Source organism: Tympanuchus pallidicinctus, unplaced genomic scaffold (assembly GCF_026119805.1).
Source record: "Tympanuchus pallidicinctus isolate F22 unplaced genomic scaffold, pur_lepc_1.0 scaffold15, whole genome shotgun sequence".
NCBI lineage: Eukaryota > Metazoa > Chordata > Aves > Galliformes > Phasianidae > Tympanuchus > Tympanuchus pallidicinctus.
In genome coordinates this window covers 21,992,757-22,013,250 of record NW_026294669.1, presented here as the reverse complement: position 1 = coordinate 22,013,250, position 20,494 = coordinate 21,992,757, and the positions used below count along the sequence as shown (strand labels likewise).

At 42.8% G+C, this 20,494-nt stretch overlaps 4 protein-coding genes across 10 annotated transcripts in view; all 4 read left to right on the top strand.

Moving 5' to 3' along the window:
- Window positions 1-20,494, top strand: part of TTN (titin) — a 239,716-nt gene that overhangs the window by 50,816 nt on the left and 168,406 nt on the right. For 4 of the 7 annotated variants that reach the window (XM_052675507.1, XM_052675510.1, XM_052675509.1 and 1 more), the window contains exons 45-46: window positions 14-2,557; window positions 3,151-3,429. In XM_052675507.1, coding sequence (XP_052531467.1) covers window positions 14-2,557; window positions 3,151-3,429 — 2,823 coding nt within the window. The remainder of the gene's footprint in view (window positions 1-13; window positions 2,558-3,150; window positions 3,430-20,494) is intronic. The other 3 variants (XM_052675513.1, XM_052675512.1, XM_052675511.1) reach the window with 1 other exon arrangement.
- Window positions 5,955-7,040, top strand: LOC128076966 (triple functional domain protein-like). Its single transcript, XM_052675571.1, has one exon. The coding sequence runs from the start codon at window positions 6,487-6,489 to the stop codon at window positions 6,898-6,900; it is 414 nt and encodes a 137-aa protein (XP_052531531.1). The 5' UTR covers window positions 5,955-6,486; the 3' UTR covers window positions 6,901-7,040.
- Window positions 8,503-11,362, top strand: LOC128076955 (titin-like). Its single transcript, XM_052675554.1, has 4 exons — window positions 8,503-9,193; window positions 9,292-9,570; window positions 9,685-9,972; window positions 10,075-11,362. Exons 1-4 carry the CDS (start codon window positions 8,872-8,874, stop codon window positions 10,407-10,409), a joined length of 1,224 nt encoding a protein of 407 aa, XP_052531514.1. The 5' UTR covers window positions 8,503-8,871; the 3' UTR covers window positions 10,410-11,362.
- LOC128076965 (titin-like) lies at window positions 13,385-15,589 on the top strand. Its single transcript, XM_052675570.1, has 2 exons — window positions 13,385-14,233; window positions 14,331-15,589. The coding sequence occupies exons 1-2, from the start codon at window positions 13,993-13,995 to the stop codon at window positions 14,618-14,620; spliced, it is 531 nt and encodes a 176-aa protein (XP_052531530.1). The 5' UTR covers window positions 13,385-13,992; the 3' UTR covers window positions 14,621-15,589.

Here is a 20,494-nt window from a genome sequence, read left to right as displayed (position 1 = left end):
TTTTTCCATACAGACATCTCTAGTTCTCTTACTGTGTCTTCTGAGGAAGGAAGAAGTGAAGGCTACAGCAGCAGCCTTCAGTTGCCCGATAGAGAAAAAACACTTGAATTTGAGTCTGAAAAACCAGTTTACTCCAGTCAAACCAAGCAGAAAATGGAGGAGGGAGGCAGTGCACCTGTTTTCCTCAGACAGATCTCAGATGTTGAAGTCTGGCAGGGAGATGTAGCTAGGCTGTCTGTTACTGTTACTGGAAGCCCCACACCCAAAATCCAGTGGTTTTTCAATGGTGTGAAGCTAACCCCCTCCACAGATCGTAAATTAGTGTTTGCTGGAAATGACCACAGCCTCATCCTCCCCTATGCAGGCATGCAGGATGAGGGCAAGTACACGTGCACAGCCAGCAATGTGCACGGTGAGGCCACGTGCAGTGCCCACCTCCACGTGCAGCAGCGGGCACAAGGGGCCCCTTGCTTTGCCAGAGTACCAGACAGTGTGCAGTGTGCACCAGGTTTCACCGCTGTCTTTGAGTACACTGTAGCTGGGCAGCCATGCCCTGATGTGGAGTGGTTCAAGGGGAACGAGCAACTTTTCTTGGATGCACGTTTTTTTGTGGCTCACCATCCTGATGGCTCGGGCTCCCTGACAGTGCAGGAGTGCACTGAGGAGGACACTGGGCTGTACGTTTGCCGAGCAGTGAATTCACTGGGTGAGGCTGTATGCTCTGCTGAGCTCCTTGTGCTGCCTGAGGAGCATCTTGTGTGCAATCAGAGTCCAGCCTTGCAGCACTCCATGGTGACAGAGGACCAAAGTCCTACGTCCTATGAGGAGGCCAGCGAGCTTCCCTCTGCAGAAAGAGTCCTTAGCCTTGAGCCCATGAGGGAACCCCAGGCTCTCCTCCAGCTCCAGATGAGCCAGATGGAGCACATGCTGCCCAAGGAGGGCATATTACCTAGCCTGCCACCAACCTGCCTTGCTGTGCAGGGTGTTGAAGAAATGCTGACCCAGGCAGCCACAACGCAGGAGAACAACAAGCTTCTGGCAGAGCTGGTGCAGACCTTCCCTGGTGGCCCCCAAAGTGTTTTATCTGAAGTGGCAACTGAAACACCACTGCCAGGCTGCCTTGGAACTGTGGCTGCACAGATGTTCTTGCCCAAAGAGCAAGTCATCCCAGAGGAGTTAGAACAGATGGCTGCTCTGAAGACAGAAGTTTCCCAAGCCTTTCAACAGGTATCAAGCACCACTGAGAGCTATGTCATGTATGGTGACCACTTTCAAGTCATAGAAGGCTTCCAGGCAATGCAAGGTGAGCTAAAGGCTGAACCCAGATTTCCCTCCGAATTGACGTGCACAGGGGGTCATGCTGTCCCCCTGGAGAACATTTCTGCCCTGGAAGCGGCAGAGGAAGATTTTGCTGCAAGAATCCGTGAGGGACAGGCTGTGAGATTTCCCTTACTACTAGAAGAAAACCAGCCTTTGGAGGAAGAACACATTATCAATCTTGCTAGCCCACTTAAGCAGTATTCCAAGGTAGGAAGACAGCCCTGTGAAATGATGCATGCTAGCCAGTTCTGGACAAGCCAAGCCTTTACCAAAGAGAGCCAGCTCACTTATCAGGTTCCCAAGAGCTGTCACCTAGATATAAAGTCCCAGATCAGAGATGCACTAAAAGCTGCAGTGGTAAGTGAGCAAAACCTCTTGTTTTCAGAGTGGTTGGCTGATAAAGAAAGCATTGAAGTACAGGCACTAAAAATCACCAAGGAACATAAATATGCCTTGTGCACCTATGTTGTGACCACAGGAGGACTCAATCCCATTGAAATTCCAGTCTCTCTTGCAGAAGTCGACATTGAGATAGCTGACCAGAAAAAAGTATTAAAGGAGGCTTTCTATTCTCTTATTTATGAAGAAAAGCACCTCTTGACAGATGAAAAACCCGAAGCATTGCCAAGCCCTCCTCATTCACTTAACTCAGGAAAATCCATTGATGAAGCTTCTGAGCTGGAGCCCCAGCAGGCTGAGAGAACTACAGAAGCAGAAATACCCTTGGAACAGCCTTTATCTGCTGAAGTAGTCAACATTCTGATGGAACATGGCCAAATCAAGGATGTGGGGGCAGCGGCAGCCACTGCTGATGTAGCTCTTGCAGGCGTTCCTGTTGAGAAACCCACAGAAATACTGAAAAGGAAGGAGAAAAGGGAAAAAATACATGAGGAGGAGGGCAGAGAGGGTCTGGAAACTAAAGGTGTGAATCTAGAGGATGAGCTGAGTAAAGAGAATTACCCTATCATACACAGCAAGCTGGTTAACACTATTGTGGAGGAAGGGGAGAGTGTCACTCTGGTGTCTGTCATAACAAATGTCAGAGAGGTGAATTGGTACTTTGACGGTAAACTGGTGTCTTCAGGCAACAAATTCAAGTGTTTGCAAGATCAAGACACATACAAATTAGTGATCAGCCAAGTGTGTGGGGAGATCCACCAAGGAGAGTACACTTGTGAGGCACTGAATCAAGGTGGAAAAAGAACAACAACAGCAAAGCTCACAGTTGTTAAAAGAGGTTGGATTATGGTGATAAAAGACCACCTTTCTAATACACTGCTCTGCTAAGGAAATTGCCCCATTATGTATCTGTATCTTTGGATACAGATACAATACTAATACAATCACAGCACTAATCAGAGGGTCTCCTTTCTCTCTTTATTCATGATTTTCTTTTACCACATTGTAGTCTCTCACTTCCACAGTATACAGCCAAGATCAGGATGAACTGCACTGAAGTCCTGAGCACTTCATTCCACTGTCACCCAGGAAGTGAATCTGCTCTTACGCTTCATCACTACTGCATCCAGTCTTCAGATCGTTGCCCTGTTTTGGCACAATTTCTTATTCACATTGTCACTTTGCATGGCTCTACATGTTGCTATTGCACATCACTTTTGTGGTTTCACCACTGTGTTTCCTGATGTTATTCTGCACCATTGCAATCTGTCCACTGAACATTGTACTACTTTCATTTCTTACAGATTTTTTTTTTCCTTTATATCTTATATGGATTGCAAGATCACATGTTTTGTTTCAGTTAGTGCCTTCACTTACTTTTCACCGTTATAGTGGGCATGGCTTTGAATTAATCTCTGCTTCTGATTTCAGTTGCACCAATCCTGAGAAGAAGGCTTGAACCTCTGGAGGTGGCCGTAAACCACGTGGCCAAGTTTACCTGTGAAGTAGAAACTACTCCTAATGTCAAGTTCCAGTGGTACAAAGCTGGCCGAGAGATCTATGATGGGGACAAATACTCAATTCGCTCCTCCAACTACCTTTCCACGCTGGAGATCCCAAGGCCTCAGGTTGTTGACTGTGGAGAGTATAGCTGTAAGGCTTCCAACCAGCATGGCAGCGTAAGCTCCACAGCCTTTTTAACAGTAACTGGTAAGTAGAGTCCCAAGCACTTCTTTTTTTATTCAATATCTTGATATCTTGATATCTTGAAATGGTTACCCTGGTATACTCACAAACATTTACGGTAAGGCTCTTGATTGCTACTGTTATGTGTAATCCATACGTAATCTTGATAAGTAAAAGTGATTTTCAAAAATGCTCTTTTAGATGCTTTCTGTATCTAGAAAAGAGAACCAGTGTGAAAAGTTTCAGGAGAGAATACAAAGTGGCAAAAGAGTGGAAGGAACTAGCTTGTCTGTAGAATGGGATTGCTTTGTGATAACATTCTTGAAGGTTTATTTCACTTGCAGACAATGAGCAAACGTACGATTTTAAATCTGACTTCTTTGGTGTAGTAGGTAGTGTGATTGTCCTTGTATCTTACATTTATCCTGCAGACATACTTGTGAGGCAGACTATGCAGCTGCACTTACCTGAATGTGCGGGTGCCGTTTCCAAGGGGAACTCTGTGTGATGGGGGATAGGTCCTCTTAAACAAACGAAAGACAGTTCAACAGTGTTACAATTTGCAAAACCATATTTTTTAATCTATTGATAACTCTGCAATTATCTTCTCTCTCTCTCTCTCTCTCTCTCTCTTTTTTTTTTTTTTTTTTTTTTTAAGCATCTTGCAGGCTTTTTTGGTTATCTTTTATTTTTATTTTTTTATTTTTTTTACTCTGACTTTTTGTGGGAAGAGTCTTTTTGATCTTTGCTAAGATGTCTTTGTCAGATGCTAGAGCCTAAAGAAGGATGTGCAAACTGTGAAACATAAGAAAACTTGACTATCTTGAGGGAATCATGTACAAATGTGTCATTTTTAGGAAAGGAATTTCTGGGTTTCAGTTTTATTTCCTTTAGTTTGTACATTGCTCCAGAGCTAAAATGCCTTTAAGCTCTGGAACATTATATAGATCCAAGTACAAAACCAAAAGCTTAAATTCATGATCTTTAATACCTCTTATCTCCTTCGCTGCTGACTTCTTTTGTTTAAGAGTGATTTGTGGCAGACTGCCCTTTCTGTTCTCTGTCCCCGGCAAATGAGGAGACAGCTATAATCTGTTCCCCATCTCTGCATAACAATGAACCCCTTTATTTTGCAGAAGCACTTCCGCCAACGTTTCTTACCAGACCTGAATCTATCACCACTTTTGTGGGCAAAAGCGCCAAGTTCCTGTGTACCGTTTCGGGCACTCCAGTCATTGATGTCGCCTGGCAGAAAGACGGCACAACCATTTCATCTTCGGACCACTACAAGATTTCCAAAGTAGAAAACAAGCACGTGTTAGAAATTTCCCTTCTCACCACCAGTGACAGGGGGATTTACACCTGCAAAGCTTCTAATAAGTTTGGGGCTGACGTTTGCCAGGCTGAAATGGTTATTATAGACAAGCCTCACTTTATTAAAGTTTTGCAATCAGTGCAGTCAGCAGTCAATAAGAAGATACGTCTTGAATGCCAGGTAGATGAAGATAGGAAAGTAAGAGTAGAATGGACAAAAGATGGAAACAAAATCCCCCCTGGCAAAGATTATAAAATTTTCTTTGAAGACAAAATAGCCTCACTTGAAATTCCTCTGGCTAAACTCAAGGATTCTGGCCATTATGTATGCACCGTTTCAAATGAGGCAGGAAGCAGCTCCTCTTCGGCCAGTGTCACAGTCAGAGGTAAGATAGTCTTAGGTCCCACTTACCTTTCCCTTCTTCGGGTCCCGCTTTCTTTTTTTTGCAGGCAAATTCTTTTCTGACGTGAAATAATGCTGTGAACTCCCCTCAGATCTTCCATCAGCTCCACTCATCTCTTACTTTTTTCCCCAGCTGCCTTTCAATGCACTGTGCGTTGCTTCAATATTTCTTTTGTTAAACACATCCAAGAGTTGCTCCTGCATGTGGGGGAGAGGCGGAGGGGCGGGAGGGCAAGAGAGACCACAAGAATTGCAGCTCAGCATTTGTTGTGTTGATCTTTTTCTAAAGTCACATTTTGTTCTGGTGCTAGGAACCAGTCTTTGTATTTCAGGCTTCTTTTATTTTCTTTCCCCTTCTCTCCCTACCTCGTTTTTCCCCCATCCTTCCCCCTCCTTCTCTCTTCTCCCTTCCTCTTCCCTTCCTCTTTTTTTTTTTTTTTTTTTTTTACTTCCTATTTTTAGAACCACCATCCTTTGTGAAGAAGGTTGATCCATCTTATTTACTGACCCCGGGTGACTCTGCACGGCTTCAATGTAAAATCAAAGGGTCTCCTGAAATCCAGGTTTCTTGGTTCAAGGACAATAAGAAAATCCTTGAAAGCAATACACACAAGATGTCTTTTGTCAATTTTGTGGCTGTGTTAGACATCTGGGAGATGAAGGTTGATGACAGTGGAAGCTATTCATGTGAAGCCGTAAATGAGGTTGGAAGCGACAGCTGCACCACAGAAGTAGTTGTCAAAGGTCTGTTCTTCATGCTGCTGACAGTCACACTTGAGAACAATCTTCCTTTTATTTTGGCATGGGCAATTAATCATTTCTTGCTGCTTTTATAGAGCCTCCATCTTTCGTCCGAACACTTGAACCAGCAGAGGTAGTGAAGGGAACAAACACCGTTCTTCAGTGTGAGGTTGCTGGCACCGGACCGTTTGAGATTAGCTGGTACAAAGACAAGAAACAGATCCGCAGTAGTAAAAAATACAGGTTGACCTCTCAGAAAGCGGTTGTTTCTCTGGAGGTGTCATCTTTTAATAGCGCGGACGTTGGTGAATATGAATGCATCATAGCTAATGAAGTTGGAAAGTGCATATGCAGTGCAACATATATCTTGAAAGGTCAGTGGGAGAGAGAACACTCCGCTCACTGCAGGGAACCTCTTATTTCTTAAAACGTCTTGTCTTTGGATTTCTGCGGGTGGGTGGAGAGGAGGGTATCTTCTCTTAAAACTCTGTGCATATCTTAACTCTTACCTGACATCAAACCTATGAATTTAAAGAACACTTGGCTTAAAGGGCTCTGCATTACTCTTCCAGCTGGGTAATGTAGCTCTTTCCTTCGCCTGCTCTTTAACTGAATTGCGTCATATGCTGTGTGCATTGTCTCATCTTGTGCAGCGGATTTCATGGAATGATGTAGCAGATGAGTATTTCTTTTTATCTCTTTTCTTTGAACTAGAACCACCTTCTTTTGTTAAGAAAATTGAAAACGTGACAGCTCTGGCTGGAGACAATGTTACGTTACAGGCTGTGGTGAAAGGGTCAGAGCCTATTTCTGTGATGTGGATGAAAGGCAAAGAGATTATTCAAGATGATAACAAAGTGAGAGTGACATTTGAACACGGGCTAGCAACACTGCAAATTACTGGTGTCCAGCTGAGCTCTGGTGGCAAATACACTTGTGTGGCTGAGAACGATGCAGGAAGTCAGTCCTGTTTTGGTGAACTGGCAGTTAAAGGTCAGTGGAGGAGTGCCATTTCCTCTGCATGGTCTCCCGCCTAAGAAGAAGAGCAATTTACTTTTGTCCTTAACGCTGATTGTTTAATTCTGTTGTAGAACCTGCCAAAATCATTGAAAAATCCGAAGTTATTCAGGTGACAGCAGGAGACCCAGCCATTTTGGAGTACACTGTCACAGGCACTCCAGAGCTAAAAACCAAATGGTTCAAAGACGGAAAGCCACTACCTGCCAGCAAAAAATACAGGATCAGCTTTAAAAATAATGTTGCCCAACTCAAGTTTTATGCTGCTGAAATGCAGGACAGTGGCGAGTACACCTTTGAAATATCCAATGATGTGGGAATCAGCTCTTATACTACCAGCTTTACTGTGCTAGGTTGGTACTGGCTCTGGCAAAGATCCCTGCTATTCTGCTCTGAGTCTAGCAGAGCGAGAAGTAGAACTGTATTTATCTTTTGTTCATGTATTTCTTTCTTTCATGTTTTTTCATACCCAACAGATCGCACTCTCCCTCCCTTCTTTACTAAACCACTGAAGAACATTGACAGCATCATTAGCACCTCGTGCCGTCTAGACTGCAAAATTTCTGGCTCTCTTCCAATGACTGTCTCTTGGTTTAAGCAGGACACTGAGATCACTACAAGCGCGAAGTACACAATACACTTTGCAGAAGGCTCTGCATCTTTGGAAGTAAAACACCTAGATGCAAGTGATGCTGGAGTTTATATTTGCAGAGCCACAAACTCTGCTGGCAGCAAAGACAGCAGTAGTACTTTGTTTATAAAAGGTTTGGAAATTTGTTTCAAAATTCTTGCATTTTTTTTTCTTTTTGTGAGATAATGATTTTCTTCCCCAGAATGCAGGATGTTTATCTTATTCTTGGCAATTGTTTCCTTTCAATGCAATCTAGAGCCACCCAGCTTCATTGCAGAACCAGAGTCCCAGGATGTACTGCCTGCATCGACTGTGCGTTTCAAGGGCACATTTAAAGGCACTACACCGCTGACAGTGAAATGGTTTAAAGGTGATACTGAGCTGATGACTGGAGGAGCCTGCTACATTATGACAGAGGCATTAGCAAGTTACTTAGAACTTTACGCAGTTAAACCAAACGACTCAGGAAAATACATCTGCAAAGTCTCCAATGTAGCTGGCTCAGTAACATCCACTGCAAACTTGTTTGTAAAAGGTTTGCATTCCTACTGTCTTTTTGTCTTTCAGTGGCACTTTTTGCTGCCTTCTTGTTACTGAACGTTTTTCTTAAACCCACAGAACCTGCTGCTTTTACGGAGAAGCTAGAGCCAGCTCACCTGGTGAAGAAAGGTGGATATGCTGAACTGACCTGTAAAGTCACTGGTACTCCTGAGATTAAAATCACATGGTTCAAGGATGACAGGGAGCTAAAAGAGAGTGACAAATTTAGGATGTCTTTCACAAAATCTTTGGCAGTACTTCATCTTACAGACGTTGAGACTGAAGACAGTGGGGAATATATTTGTGAGGCCAGAAATGATGCTGGGAAAGATACTTGCAGTACCATTGTTACAGTCAAAGGTGTGTGTGACTTCCAGCAACTCAACCAGTTTGTCTCTTCAAATTCTGTGCAGCTCTACAGGTTTCCAGAGTGTGATTAATATAAACTGCACTTTCTCTCTTTTGCACTATAGAGTCACCTTATTTTAGAAAGGAGTTTCAATCCATGGAAGTCTTGAAGGATTCTGATGTGGTTTTGGAGTGTGAGGTGCTTGGTACACCTCCCTTTGAAGTGTTTTGGGTGAAGGATGATAAGCCTGTGCGGAGCAGTAAGAAGCATAGAATAAGCACTGAGAAATCTTTGATTAGCCTCCATGTCTTCAGGTTTGATGCGTCTGATGTTGGTGAATATCAGTGTAGAGTAACAAATGATGTGGGAAGCTGTTTCTGCAGTTCAGAGGTCACACTGAAAGGTTAGTGCAAGGTGGAAAACTCCACTAAGCGTGATTTTGTGCCAGTGTGGTTTCCATGCCACACAAGCATGAACCAGGCCTGTACTTACTTAGTCACTTTCTTCCTGCTAGAGCCTCCCCAGTTTTTGAAGAGGATAGAAAACATTAGTTCCCTTCGAGGGGGCACAGTCGTGTTTCAGGCTGCTGTTAAAGGCTCCTTGCCCATCACTGTCTCCTGGCTGAAAGACAGTGATGAAGTTATTGAAGACAGTAATATCAAAATGACCTTTGTGAACAATATTGCCACTCTTCTGGTGAAGTCTATTGAACTGAAACATGATGGAAAATATTTCTGCCAGGCTAAAAATGAGGCAGGAATTCAGAGGTGCTCTGCTCTGCTGACTGTCAAAGGTTGGTCCTATTCTGAATTGCAGTGACCTCAGTTTTTTTTCCAGTGCTGTTTTTACAGGTTACCTTAACACTCTTCTCTGTCTTTCTGTTTAAAATAGAGCCTGCTACAATCGTGGATAAGGCTGTGTCAATAGATGTGACTGAGGGAGACCCAGCAACCTTGCAATGTAAATTTTCCGGAACAAAAGATATTACAGCCAAATGGTTCAAAGATGGCAAGGAATTGACTTTAGGCCCAAAATATAAGATCAGTGTTACAGATACTGTCTCAGTCTTAAAGGTACTTCATGCGGAAAAGAAAGATAGTGGGGAATATGTATTTGAGGTTCACAACGATGTTGGAAGAAGTAGCTGTTCTGCCAGCATCAATGTCCTAGGTGTGTATGACCTCTTTTAGTATTGGTTTTGCTTACTTTCTCTTATTCTGAGTTGACATCTACCACAGCCATGGTTGAATTTCATACTTTGTCTTTTTACTCTGTCTTGGATAGATCTCATTATACCACCTAAATTCACCAAAAAGCTCAAGAAAATGGACAGCATTAAGGGATCTTTTGTCCACTTGGAATGTATAGTGTCTGGTTCACATCCTATAAGTATCCAGTGGTACAAGGATGGTCAAGAAATAACAACAAGTGAAAAGCACAAATACTCTTTCCATGATAATACTGCCTTTCTGGAAATCAATAAACTCGAAGGCACAGACAGTGGCTCTTACACTTGTGAAGCAACAAATAAGGCAGGAAGCAACCAATGCAGTGGGTTCTTAACCGTCAAAGGTTTGAGCTCCTTCTTTTCTTTATTAGGTCTCTAATTCATAGTTTGGGAACTTTCCTAGAAGAAAGTAATCCTCTTTCTTTTTTTTTCCCCCCATGTTATAGAGCCACCATATTTTGTGGAAAAGCCTCAGTCCCAAGAAGTTGTGCCCCATGCTAGGGTTCAGTTCAAAGCATTGGTGAAAGGCTCTACTCCTCTGCAGATAAAGTGGTTTAAAGACAGCCAGGAGCTCCTTTCTGGAGCCAATCGTTCTGTCTGGATGGATGACACATCTAGTGTGCTGGAGCTCTTCTCAGCTAGGATGTCTGACTCTGGAAACTACACTTGTCAGATAAGCAATGATGTGGGGACTGCAACATGTAAAGCAACTTTGTTTGTAAAAGGTGTGCAGCTCAGTGTTATTCACATCTTTGTTGTTCTGATTTTTCTGTACAAATGAGGGGGAGGAGACAGGAAACACTTTTTGGAAAAGTATTTCCAAAAACTGAATGTTATGAAACCTCACTTTTTTTGTCTGTCTTTTAGAGCCCCCCAGGTTTATTCAGATGCCAACTCCTGTAGTAGCTTTGCGTGAAGGACAGTCCACTACTTTTGAGTGCCATGTAGTAGGAACACCAGAGATACGTGTCACGTGGTACTTGGATGGGAATGAAATGACTGATGAAGCTAAGTACGGCATCTCTTTCATTGATGGTCTAGCCACTTTGAAAGTCACTCAAGCCAGAGTGTCGGATAGTGGGATTTATGTTTGTGAAGCCCACAACGATGCAGGTAGTGAGAGCTGCAGCATCGAATTGAAAGTAAAAGGTTGGTTTTGAAAATTTTGTCATCATCCAGCTGTGCCACATAACTAGAGTGATGAAATGGGGGAGACCATTTCTCCCCTCATAATTACCAAGGTTACTATCCACTTTCCCTTTATTCCTCTTTATAGAGCCTCCAACATTTGTTCGAGAGTTGAGACCTACTGAGGTAGTAAAGGGTTTGGATGCCATGCTCGAGTGTGAGGTGACTGGTACTCCTCCATTTGAGGTGAAGTGGCTGAAGAATAATAAGGAGATGTTCAGCAGCAAGAAATATGCTATCTCCACCAAAGAATCAGTATTTACTCTTAATGTGACCAACTGTGACACCTCAGATGTAGGTGAATATCAGTGCATTATATCAAACGAAGTTGGAAGCTGTTCTTGTAGCACAAGGCTCAGCTTGAAAGGTCAGTCTCCTGAAAAGTACCCCAAAGATAACTGCCACTAGCTGAAGTACAGTGACTAAGATGACCTTATGTGATCTCTCCTTTATTCCCTTTCCATGACTTACCCTTCTACACAATAAAACCTCACACCACAGAACCAGCATCCTTTGTCAAGAAACTGGAGAATGTCACTACTGTTTTGAAAGGCTCCGCATCCTTCCAGTGTGTCGTAGCAGGTGCTCAACCCTTATTTGTGTCATGGATAAAGGATGAGAAGATACTGGAAGATGATGAACACCACCACATTACCTTTGAGAATAATGTGGCCACATTGAAACTTGCCAATGTCGACCTCAGCCACAGGGGGAGATATACCTGCCAGGCAAAGAATGAATCTGGAGTGGAGAAATGCTTTGCTTTGCTTTTTGTGCAAGGTGTGTAGCTGCACCCCTTCAAGCTCATCCTTGAAAATCAGTCACTTTTCAGTGTCACTAACAACCATTTTTGTACCACAGAGCCTGCACGGATTATAGAAAAGGCTAAATCACTTAAAGTTACTGAAAGAGACCCTGTGACTTTGGAATGTACTGTGGAGGGGACACCAGAGCTCCGAATAAAATGGTACAAAGATGGCAGACAGCTTCTACCCAGTAGATATTACACAATGAGCTTTGAAAACAATGTGGCCAGTTTCAGGATTGAACCTGTATCGAAGGAAGATAGTGGTACATACAGTTTTAAGGTTGAAAATGACTTCGGAAGTAGCACCTGCGAAGCTATTCTGACTGTGCTAGGTTTGTATTGTCATTTGGCAAATTTGCCAATCCAACAAGAAGAGAGTGAAAAAAAAAAAAAAAGAAAAAAAAAAGTAGATTGTGAAAGATAAGCAGTAAAGTAACCAGTGCATTTTTGCCATGTTTTGTGTTGTACAGATCAAGCAATTCCTCCCTTATTTATCAAAAAGCTAACCAAAAAGGATACGGTTCTGGGATCTTCTATTCAGATGGAGTGCAAAGTCTCTGGATCACTTCCCATTTCTGCCAAATGGTTCAAGGATGGGAAAGAAATAACTGACAGTGCAAAATATAGAAGCCTGTGCCACGAGAACACCATGTCACTTGAGATTGCTAATCTAGAGCTGACAGACACTGCAAATTACACATGTAATGTCTCTAACATTGCTGGAAGTGATTCTTGCAGTGCTGTCCTGACAGTGAAAGGTTTGAAACTCTTTGACTACTTTTTTTTTCTTGAGAAAAACCTGTAAATCTTATGCTAATGTAGCACTCTTATACCTCTTAATGCTGGAAACTTGGTCTCCATTTTCTTGCTGGGATCTTTAACCTCTTATGCATTCAGTGCCTTTGCTTAACTTACTCATTTTCTTCATTCTTAGGCATTCTTGATATAACTTAACGTTTCTTTTTCTTAAAAACTGCAGAGCCACCAAGCTTCTTAGTAAAACCTGAAAGCCAGCAAGCCATCCCAGATTCCACGGTGGAATTTAAGGCCACACTAAAAGGAACACCACCATTTACAGTAAAGTGGTTCAAAGAGGATTTAGAACTTGTATCTGGTCCAACTTGTTTCATTGGGATTGAAGGGTCAACTGGGTTTTTAACCCTCTATTCAGTGGATTCTTCTAGGAGTGGGCACTACACTTGCCATATTTCAAATGATGTTGGCAGTGACTCTTGCACTACAATGTTGATGGTAACAGGTGTGCACATTTTCTTGCTGTTTTGAAGTCTTTCTGTCTATTTCTTTGCTTTTCTTTCTGCCATGCCCACCTTAGTGATCTTTGATACCTTGCCAAGTGAATTCCCTGCTCTGCATTTGCAACCCGTGCTTGTTTGACTTGCTCTTTTCCATCCTCTTTCCTTTCCAGTATGCAGACCTTTCTGACTCCACTTTTTTGGTTTTTTAGAACCACCCAAGTTTGCTAAGAAGCTAGAGGCAACAAAAATAGTAAAGCAGGGTGACTCAGCCCGGCTTGAGTGCAAAGTAAGTGGATCTCCAGAAATGAAAGTAGTGTGGTTCAGAAACGACCATGAAATTGTTGCCAGTGAAAAATTCCGGACCTCATTCATCGACTCTATGGCCGTACTTGAAATGAATCATCTCAGTACAGACGAGAGTGGTGACTACATCTGTGAAGCTCAGAACCCTGCCGGCAAGGCCAGCTGCAGTACCAAAGTCACAGTGAAAGGTTAGCTGTCGTCTTCTTCCCTGAGTACATCCTATTTTTCCCTAGTGGTTCCCCCCCCCCCCTTGAAATCCACAAAAACATTAGATTCACTTCTAATTTCAGGCAGTACCTTTTTCTTCTTTGTTTTTTTTTTTTTTTTCTTAATATCTCCTCACCTCTTCTTCCACAGTATGAGGAAGAGTTATTTGTAATGCAGATGTGTACTAGACTAGGTGTTCCCCATGACTACCAAGTGTCCCCAAGGCCCAAGACAGGTAGATCTGCTATACTATGGAGCCGCAATATGAATTATGAAGAACAGATCCAAACTAATCAGTGTCAGTTTTACACCCTCTAGTACAGACTATGAGACCTATACCCTCTCTGTCAAAGATCACACCTCTATTTTTTACCTTTTCTACAAAGGAGCTCAGAGCTCTGAAAGCTCACCTGCCTTTCATGATGTGCCCAGAAAATTGAGTGAAGTCGTCGTACTTCTGTTGGTTGTCCCAGCAGTCTTGATGTGGAAGAGCTTATATAAATAAACTGTTGATCAAAGATTTCTATACTCCTTTCTAAAAATGATCCTTTCTTCCCTTGGTAGAACCTCCTGTGTTCAGCAGGAAGCCCTCTCCAGTAGACATGCTCAGAGGAACTGAGGTTAGCCTGGAATGTGAGATTTCAGGAACACCACCATTTGACGTTACCTGGTACAAAGACAAGAGACAGATCTGCAGTAGTAAGAAGTATAAGGTTACAACAAAGAACTACCATACAAGCATTCGCATTCTTAACGTTGAAGTTGCAGATGTTGGTGAATATCAATGCAAAGCTCAGAACGACGTAGGAAGTGACACTTGCTTTTGCACGATGAAGCTGAAAGGTAAGATATTGGCCTTCTGTAGTGCTCCCAATGGCACCGCATTGCTCCTCTTTTTTGTAGACACTGTATTTACTACAACTGCATGTTTCTTGTCCAGAACCGCCGAAATTCGTGACAAAAATAAACAGCGTGACTGTTGTGGTTGGTGAACCAGTGGAGTTACAAGCAAGAGTGGAGGGCTCCCAGCCGATTTCTGTGCAGTGGCTTAAAGACAAGGAAGAAATTATTAGAGAAAGCGAAAACACAAAGATCACATTTATGGAAAATATTGCAACTTTACAGCTTGTACACACAGAAACAAGCAGTGCTGGGAAATATATCTGCCAGATCAGAAATGATGCTGGAAGTCGCGAGTGTATGGCTACCTTAACTATCCTAGGTTTGTAAAAAGCACAAATTTATAGAACATCTTTGTTAAGTTAGGAACTTGGTAATTTAGTATCAGATGCATCCTTTGCTTATGCTGCTGAATTCAAAACAGGCAAAACAGAGAATCCTGCGTCTCCAGTAAATATTAGCTGGGTTGGTTTTTTCCAGTTGCCCAAGGATAGAAGTGGAAGGAACTACAGGCCTCTTCACTGTGATGTTCGGTTGTCTGTATTCGTAAGCCATGTCTTCTGCTCATGCATGCTTGAAGAAAGACAGATAGTTGCGTTTATCTTCTAGAAGTTTCAAAATACTTGTTCTCCGTGTTGGAGAACATCTGAAATATCTAAGAGTGGGTTAAAAGATGGAAAAACAGAGTTGAAAATATTTCCCAACCCAACAAACCGAGACAACCTTAGTATCAAACATATAAGCCCTGAATTCAGTGTAATAATACTTGCAGATATTACTACTGATATCCAGTTTTCACTACACGTGTTAATTGTCTCTCCTTCCAGAGCCTGCAGTCATTGTAGAGAAGGCAGAGCCAATGAGGGTTACTATAGGAGATGCCTGTACTTTGGAGTGCAAAGTGGCAGGCACACCAGAACTATCTACTGGGTGGTTTAAGGATGGCAAAGAACTGACCAGCAGCCAAAAATACAGAATTACTTTTGTCAACAAAGTATCTACACTTAAAATTATGGACACAGAGAAAGAAGATGGTGGATTGTACACTTTTGCAGTGCAAAATGATGTGGGGAAAAGCAGTTGCACGGCATCGGTTGAAGTTTTAGGTTGGTTGTGTAGTTTGTCTTCTATCTTTTACTAAAACTTTCTTTTATTCGCATATTCTTTTCTTGATTCCATTCCTTTCCTCCTTTTCTTTCTAACAATGGATTTATTATATTTTTTTTTTATGCAGATCGAATAATTCCTCCTTCTTTCACAAGAAAGCTAAAGGAAACCCCTGGTGTCCTGGGTTCCTCAGCACTTCTTGAATGCAAAGTGGCGGGTTCACCTCCTATATCTATTGACTGGTTCCAAAATGGAATGAAGTTAGTTAGTGGGGAAAAACATAATATCACATTTACTGATAACCTGTGTATTTTAGAAGTGAATTCACTGAGCAATTCAGATACTGGAACTTACACCTGTAAAGCTACCAATGTAGCTGGTTCAGATGAATGCAGTGCTGTATTGACTGTCCAAGGTCAGTATATGACGGTCAGCAAGCTCTCTGAGCTACTCTTTTCTCTTTCTTTCTTAAAATTGCCTCTGGTCTTTTGTAAGCATATTGAGAGATATTACTGACTAGAAAGTAAAGGTTTTCTTCTTTAACTTCAGTAGGTATGTGGAAATGCTGGGGTTATGCTGTACCAACTGCCTTATCTCTCTTTTTCTCTTATATGTTTAGAACCACCATCTTTTGAGAGGACACCTGAGCCTTTGGATGTCTTGCCAGGCACAAGCGTAACTTTTACAGGTGTTATCAGAGGAACTCCTCCTTTTAAGGTGAACTGGTTTAGAGGAGCCAGTGAGCTTGTGCCAGGAGACAAATGCAATATTTACTTAGAGGACTCTGTTGTGGAGCTTGAGTTATTTGATGTAACCCCTCTCCAAAGTGGAGAATACACTTGTCTAGTGACTAATGAAGCTGGCAGGGCAAATTGTACAACACATCTTACAGTAAAAGGTTCGTAAATATTGCATTTCTTTGTATGCCCTAAAATACTGTTTCTTTCTTTCCATTTGTTACTGCTGCTATGCTCAATGCTTCTGAATTCTTATCCATCATTAGAACCGGCTGTCTTTGTGAAGAAACTGAGTGATCAATATGTGGAACCTGGTAAGCCCATCATCCTGGAGGGCACATACACGGGCAGCTTGCCCATCTCTGTGACATGGAAGAAGAATGGCCACACACTCGCTCAGTCTCACAAATGCAGCATCACTACCACAGAGAAATCCTGCATCCTGGAGATCCTTGACAGCACGAAAGAGGATGCAGGAGAATACACCTGCCATGTTGAAAATGAGGCAGGAAGAGATGTTTGCGAAGCTGTAGTCAATACTCTAGGTGTGTTCTTCCTTTTCTTCTTTTTCTTGCCTATTCTTTGAAGTATGTGCTTTCAAAAGCCTGGCACTATATAATGAGCCTATCTCATTGCTTCTCTTTTTAGAACCTCCCTATTTTGTTACACACTTGGAACCTCTTGAGGTGTCAGTTGGGGATTATACAACATTGCAATGTCATGTTGCTGGAACCCCAGAAATTATTGTGTCTTGGTACAAAGGTGATACAAAACTCAGGTCTACTCCTGAGTACAAAGTGTTCTTTAAAGACAACATTGCTTCCCTCACTTTCAACAAAGTGGCTATCAATGACAGCGGCGAATATATCTGCAAGGCAGAAAACAGTGTAGGAACTGCATCTACAAAGGCTCTCTTAACAGTTCAAGGTGATGATTTTGTTCCAAATGCTTCTTTACTGTACTTCTTCTCTTGCAAAATTATATAAAAAATTGCTTCTTGGCATACATTTATCTTTTACTTGTTTTCTTCCAGAACGCAAACGACCACCTTCCTTTGCAAGAAGATTAAAAGACATCGAACACCCTGTTGGTTTACCCCTTAAACTTATGTGTCGACTCAACGGCTCAGAACCCATCACTGTGACTTGGCATAAAGATGGTGTGCAATTAAGTGATGACCACAGTGTGCACATGTCTTTTGTAGATAATGTTGCAGTGTTGCAACTGGTGCAAACAGAGATGAATCACACTGGGCAATACACCTGCACAGCCACTAATGCTGTGGGCACTGCCAACACAAGTGCTAGGCTTACAGTGACAGGTGTGTTGGCTTACAAAACTTTTGCCTGGATCACAGGTGCCTCCTTCCCATTTTATGTATGGAATGGTATCTGTGTTTTGGATTAACTTTTCTATGAGCTGTATGAGCATTATATTGTTTTTTGTGTGTGTATGTTTCTAGAACCCAAGCAAGCACCTGTCTTTGATACTAAGCCAGAATCTATTGATGTGCCTTTTGGAGAAAGTGCTGATTTTGAATGCCATGTTACTGGAGCCCAGCCAATACAAATCACCTGGTCCAAGGATGGTCGGGAGATCCGAACTGGAGGAAACTTCAATATTACTTTTGTAGCAAACACAGCTCATCTTCGAGTGCTCAGAGTGGGTAAAGGAGACTCTGGCCAATATACTTGCCAGGCTAGTAATGAAGCTGGGAAAGACTTTTGCTCAGCCCAACTCACTGTGAAAGGTATTTGTGATTAAGCCAACTTTGTTTGCATGTTCTCTTTCTCTTGGGTATAGAGGCCTCTTTATTAGTGAGCCTCATCTTCCTTTTCAGCTTGGAAATATATAGAAGTGAGCTTTTCAGAAAGCAGACATGCCATGAGATGACTCTGCTGCTCTCATACTGTGTGCCAATAGAAAATTTGTGTACCTGCCAATTCTCCAAAGGGACAAATCTCTTTGCAAAGCTCTTTGTTGGTATGGAGAGCTGCACGTGATAATATCCTACTTCTTCATTAGTGCTTAAATTACACTTACAGGGGTATTCATGCGTAGTGATTATTCAGTGGTAAAATACAACTATCTTGCATATTTCAGTTAGAGTTGTTAATTACTGATTTAACCTGGACTATAAGTTACTTAAGTTCTTCATGCAGAAATATGCCTTAAAGATATGCAAGCAAGTGCCACTGTACCTACCATTTTTGATGCTTCTGGGGTAGGATCCTGGGGGAGATGGGCTTGTCACTACTTTTGTGCTGCTCTTGGAATATTTTCACCCCACAGAGGTAACTTCAAAATTTCTTTTGAGTGGAACAATCGTCGTTCAAGTGTCTTTTACACCTCCAGAGTGGGCGAAACCGAGTTTTGGTTCTTTTTGCCATCTTTAATCCTTCTTACATCTTTCCTTCTTTGTTGCACTCCAGTGCTCTTGTGCTCCCTGTGACTTTTGCTCAGCATTGTAGATTTCATGTGGCAAATGCGTGCTGTCATTCTTTACATACTTTTTTTCTGCAGAACCTCCCAAGTTCATCAAGAAGCCTGAAGCTTTGCAGTTTGTGAGGCAGGGAGACACGGTTCAACTTGAATGTAAAATCACTGGCACACCAGAGATCAAGATCACGTGGTACAAGAATGATCAGGCACTCCAGGCGAGCAACAGGCTCCACATGTCCTTTGTAGAGTCTACAGCAGTGCTAACTATCTTGGATGCCAGCGCTGAGGATGCCGGTGATTATATATGTGAAGCCCAAAACTCTGCCGGCGCTGCCAGCTGTAGCACTTCAGTATCCGTTAAAGGTCAGCAGCATGGCTCCACACACCACCGCAATCCTGATCCCACTCTCAGCTGCACACCGAGGCAGGGAGCTGCTACCGTGGTAGTTTTGGCTGCTGGGGCAGTGTCTCCAGCTGCTCTCACATTTGAACAGAGATGTGATGTAGGCAACAGAAAGTAGGCAGAAAGTGGTAGTGGGTGTTGAACGCTGTGTAGCCACTCCCTTGCCCCTCCCCATTTAAGTCAATTGCAAGCTGAATAAGGCAAGGTTGCCAGCTCAGAAGAGAAGCATGGAATAGATGGAGCACCAGCCATGGTGAGAGAGCTGGACACACTTCGCAGCCATCCCTCTGCCTCCTTTTCATATACGTTGATTCAGACAGGAGTGAAATCTAGTAAGAGGAGGGCTTTTGCACTGAACCTAATTGATTGTAACTTTCATAATTGGAAAGAGATGGGGAAAGCTGGAATATGGTCCTGGAGAGAGGGGAGAATGACTCTGGGGGAGGGATCTGTGCTCTGATTCCAGATACAGAAGTGCCATATTGGCCTTGAGACTCTGAGTGCTTGGGATGAATTCCTGGAGAGATGTGCTCAGCATTTTTTAGAGGAGAGGCCATGTATTTGGAGACTAAATAGAAGAAGTACAGGCCTCCTTCCTGAATAAGTTGCCTTTTGATACTATCCAGAAACTTACCCAGGGAAGCAGTCTCACACATTATGATGTGATTCTTTTTTTTATAGAACCGCCTGTTTTTAGCAAGGTGCCGAGCCCTGTGGACACACTTAAAGGCTCGGATGTTATCCTCCAGTGTGAGATAGCAGGGACTCCACCCTTTGAGGTGGCTTGGTTTAAGGACCGGAGGCAGGTCCGGAGCAGCAAGAAGTTCAAGGTAACAGCAAAGCACTCCATTGCCAGCCTTCACATACTCAGCCTGGAATCTCAAGATACTGGAGAATATCAGTGCAAGGCAATGAATGAAGTGGGGAGTGACACTTGCACCTGCCCAGTGAAATTCAAAGGTTTGTATGCTAAAGGATCAACAATACCAATGCCTTCTTTTCTTGATCTCCTGGCTGCATCTCTTTCAAGCACGCATGTGTGATTAATCTCCTCTGCCTCATTTTTACCATCAGAGCCCCCACGCTTCACCAAGAAGCTGAGTGACACTGCAATCTTCGTTGGAGAGCCAACAGCCCTGCAGGCAGTGGTGGAAGGGTCCCCACCAATTTCTGTTGTATGGCTGAAAGACAAGGGTGAAGTTATTAGGGAGAGTGAAAATGTCCAAATGTGGTTTATGGACAATATTGCAACTCTTGAGATTGCCAGTGCTGAGGGAGCGGATGTTGGAAAGTACATCTGTCAGATTAAAAATGATGCTGGCATGAGGGAGTGCTCTGCATTTTTACAAGTCCTAGGTGGGTATAGCCTGCTCCACAGGTACCATATCTTGTGGCTTGCAGTTTCCTCTACCACCTTTATTTGCTTCTTTTATCCTCTGCTTAGTGGTTTGCAGATGAATTTCCTGATGATGCATTTTCCCTTTCCTTCCTGTTTCAGAACCAGCAGTCATCTTA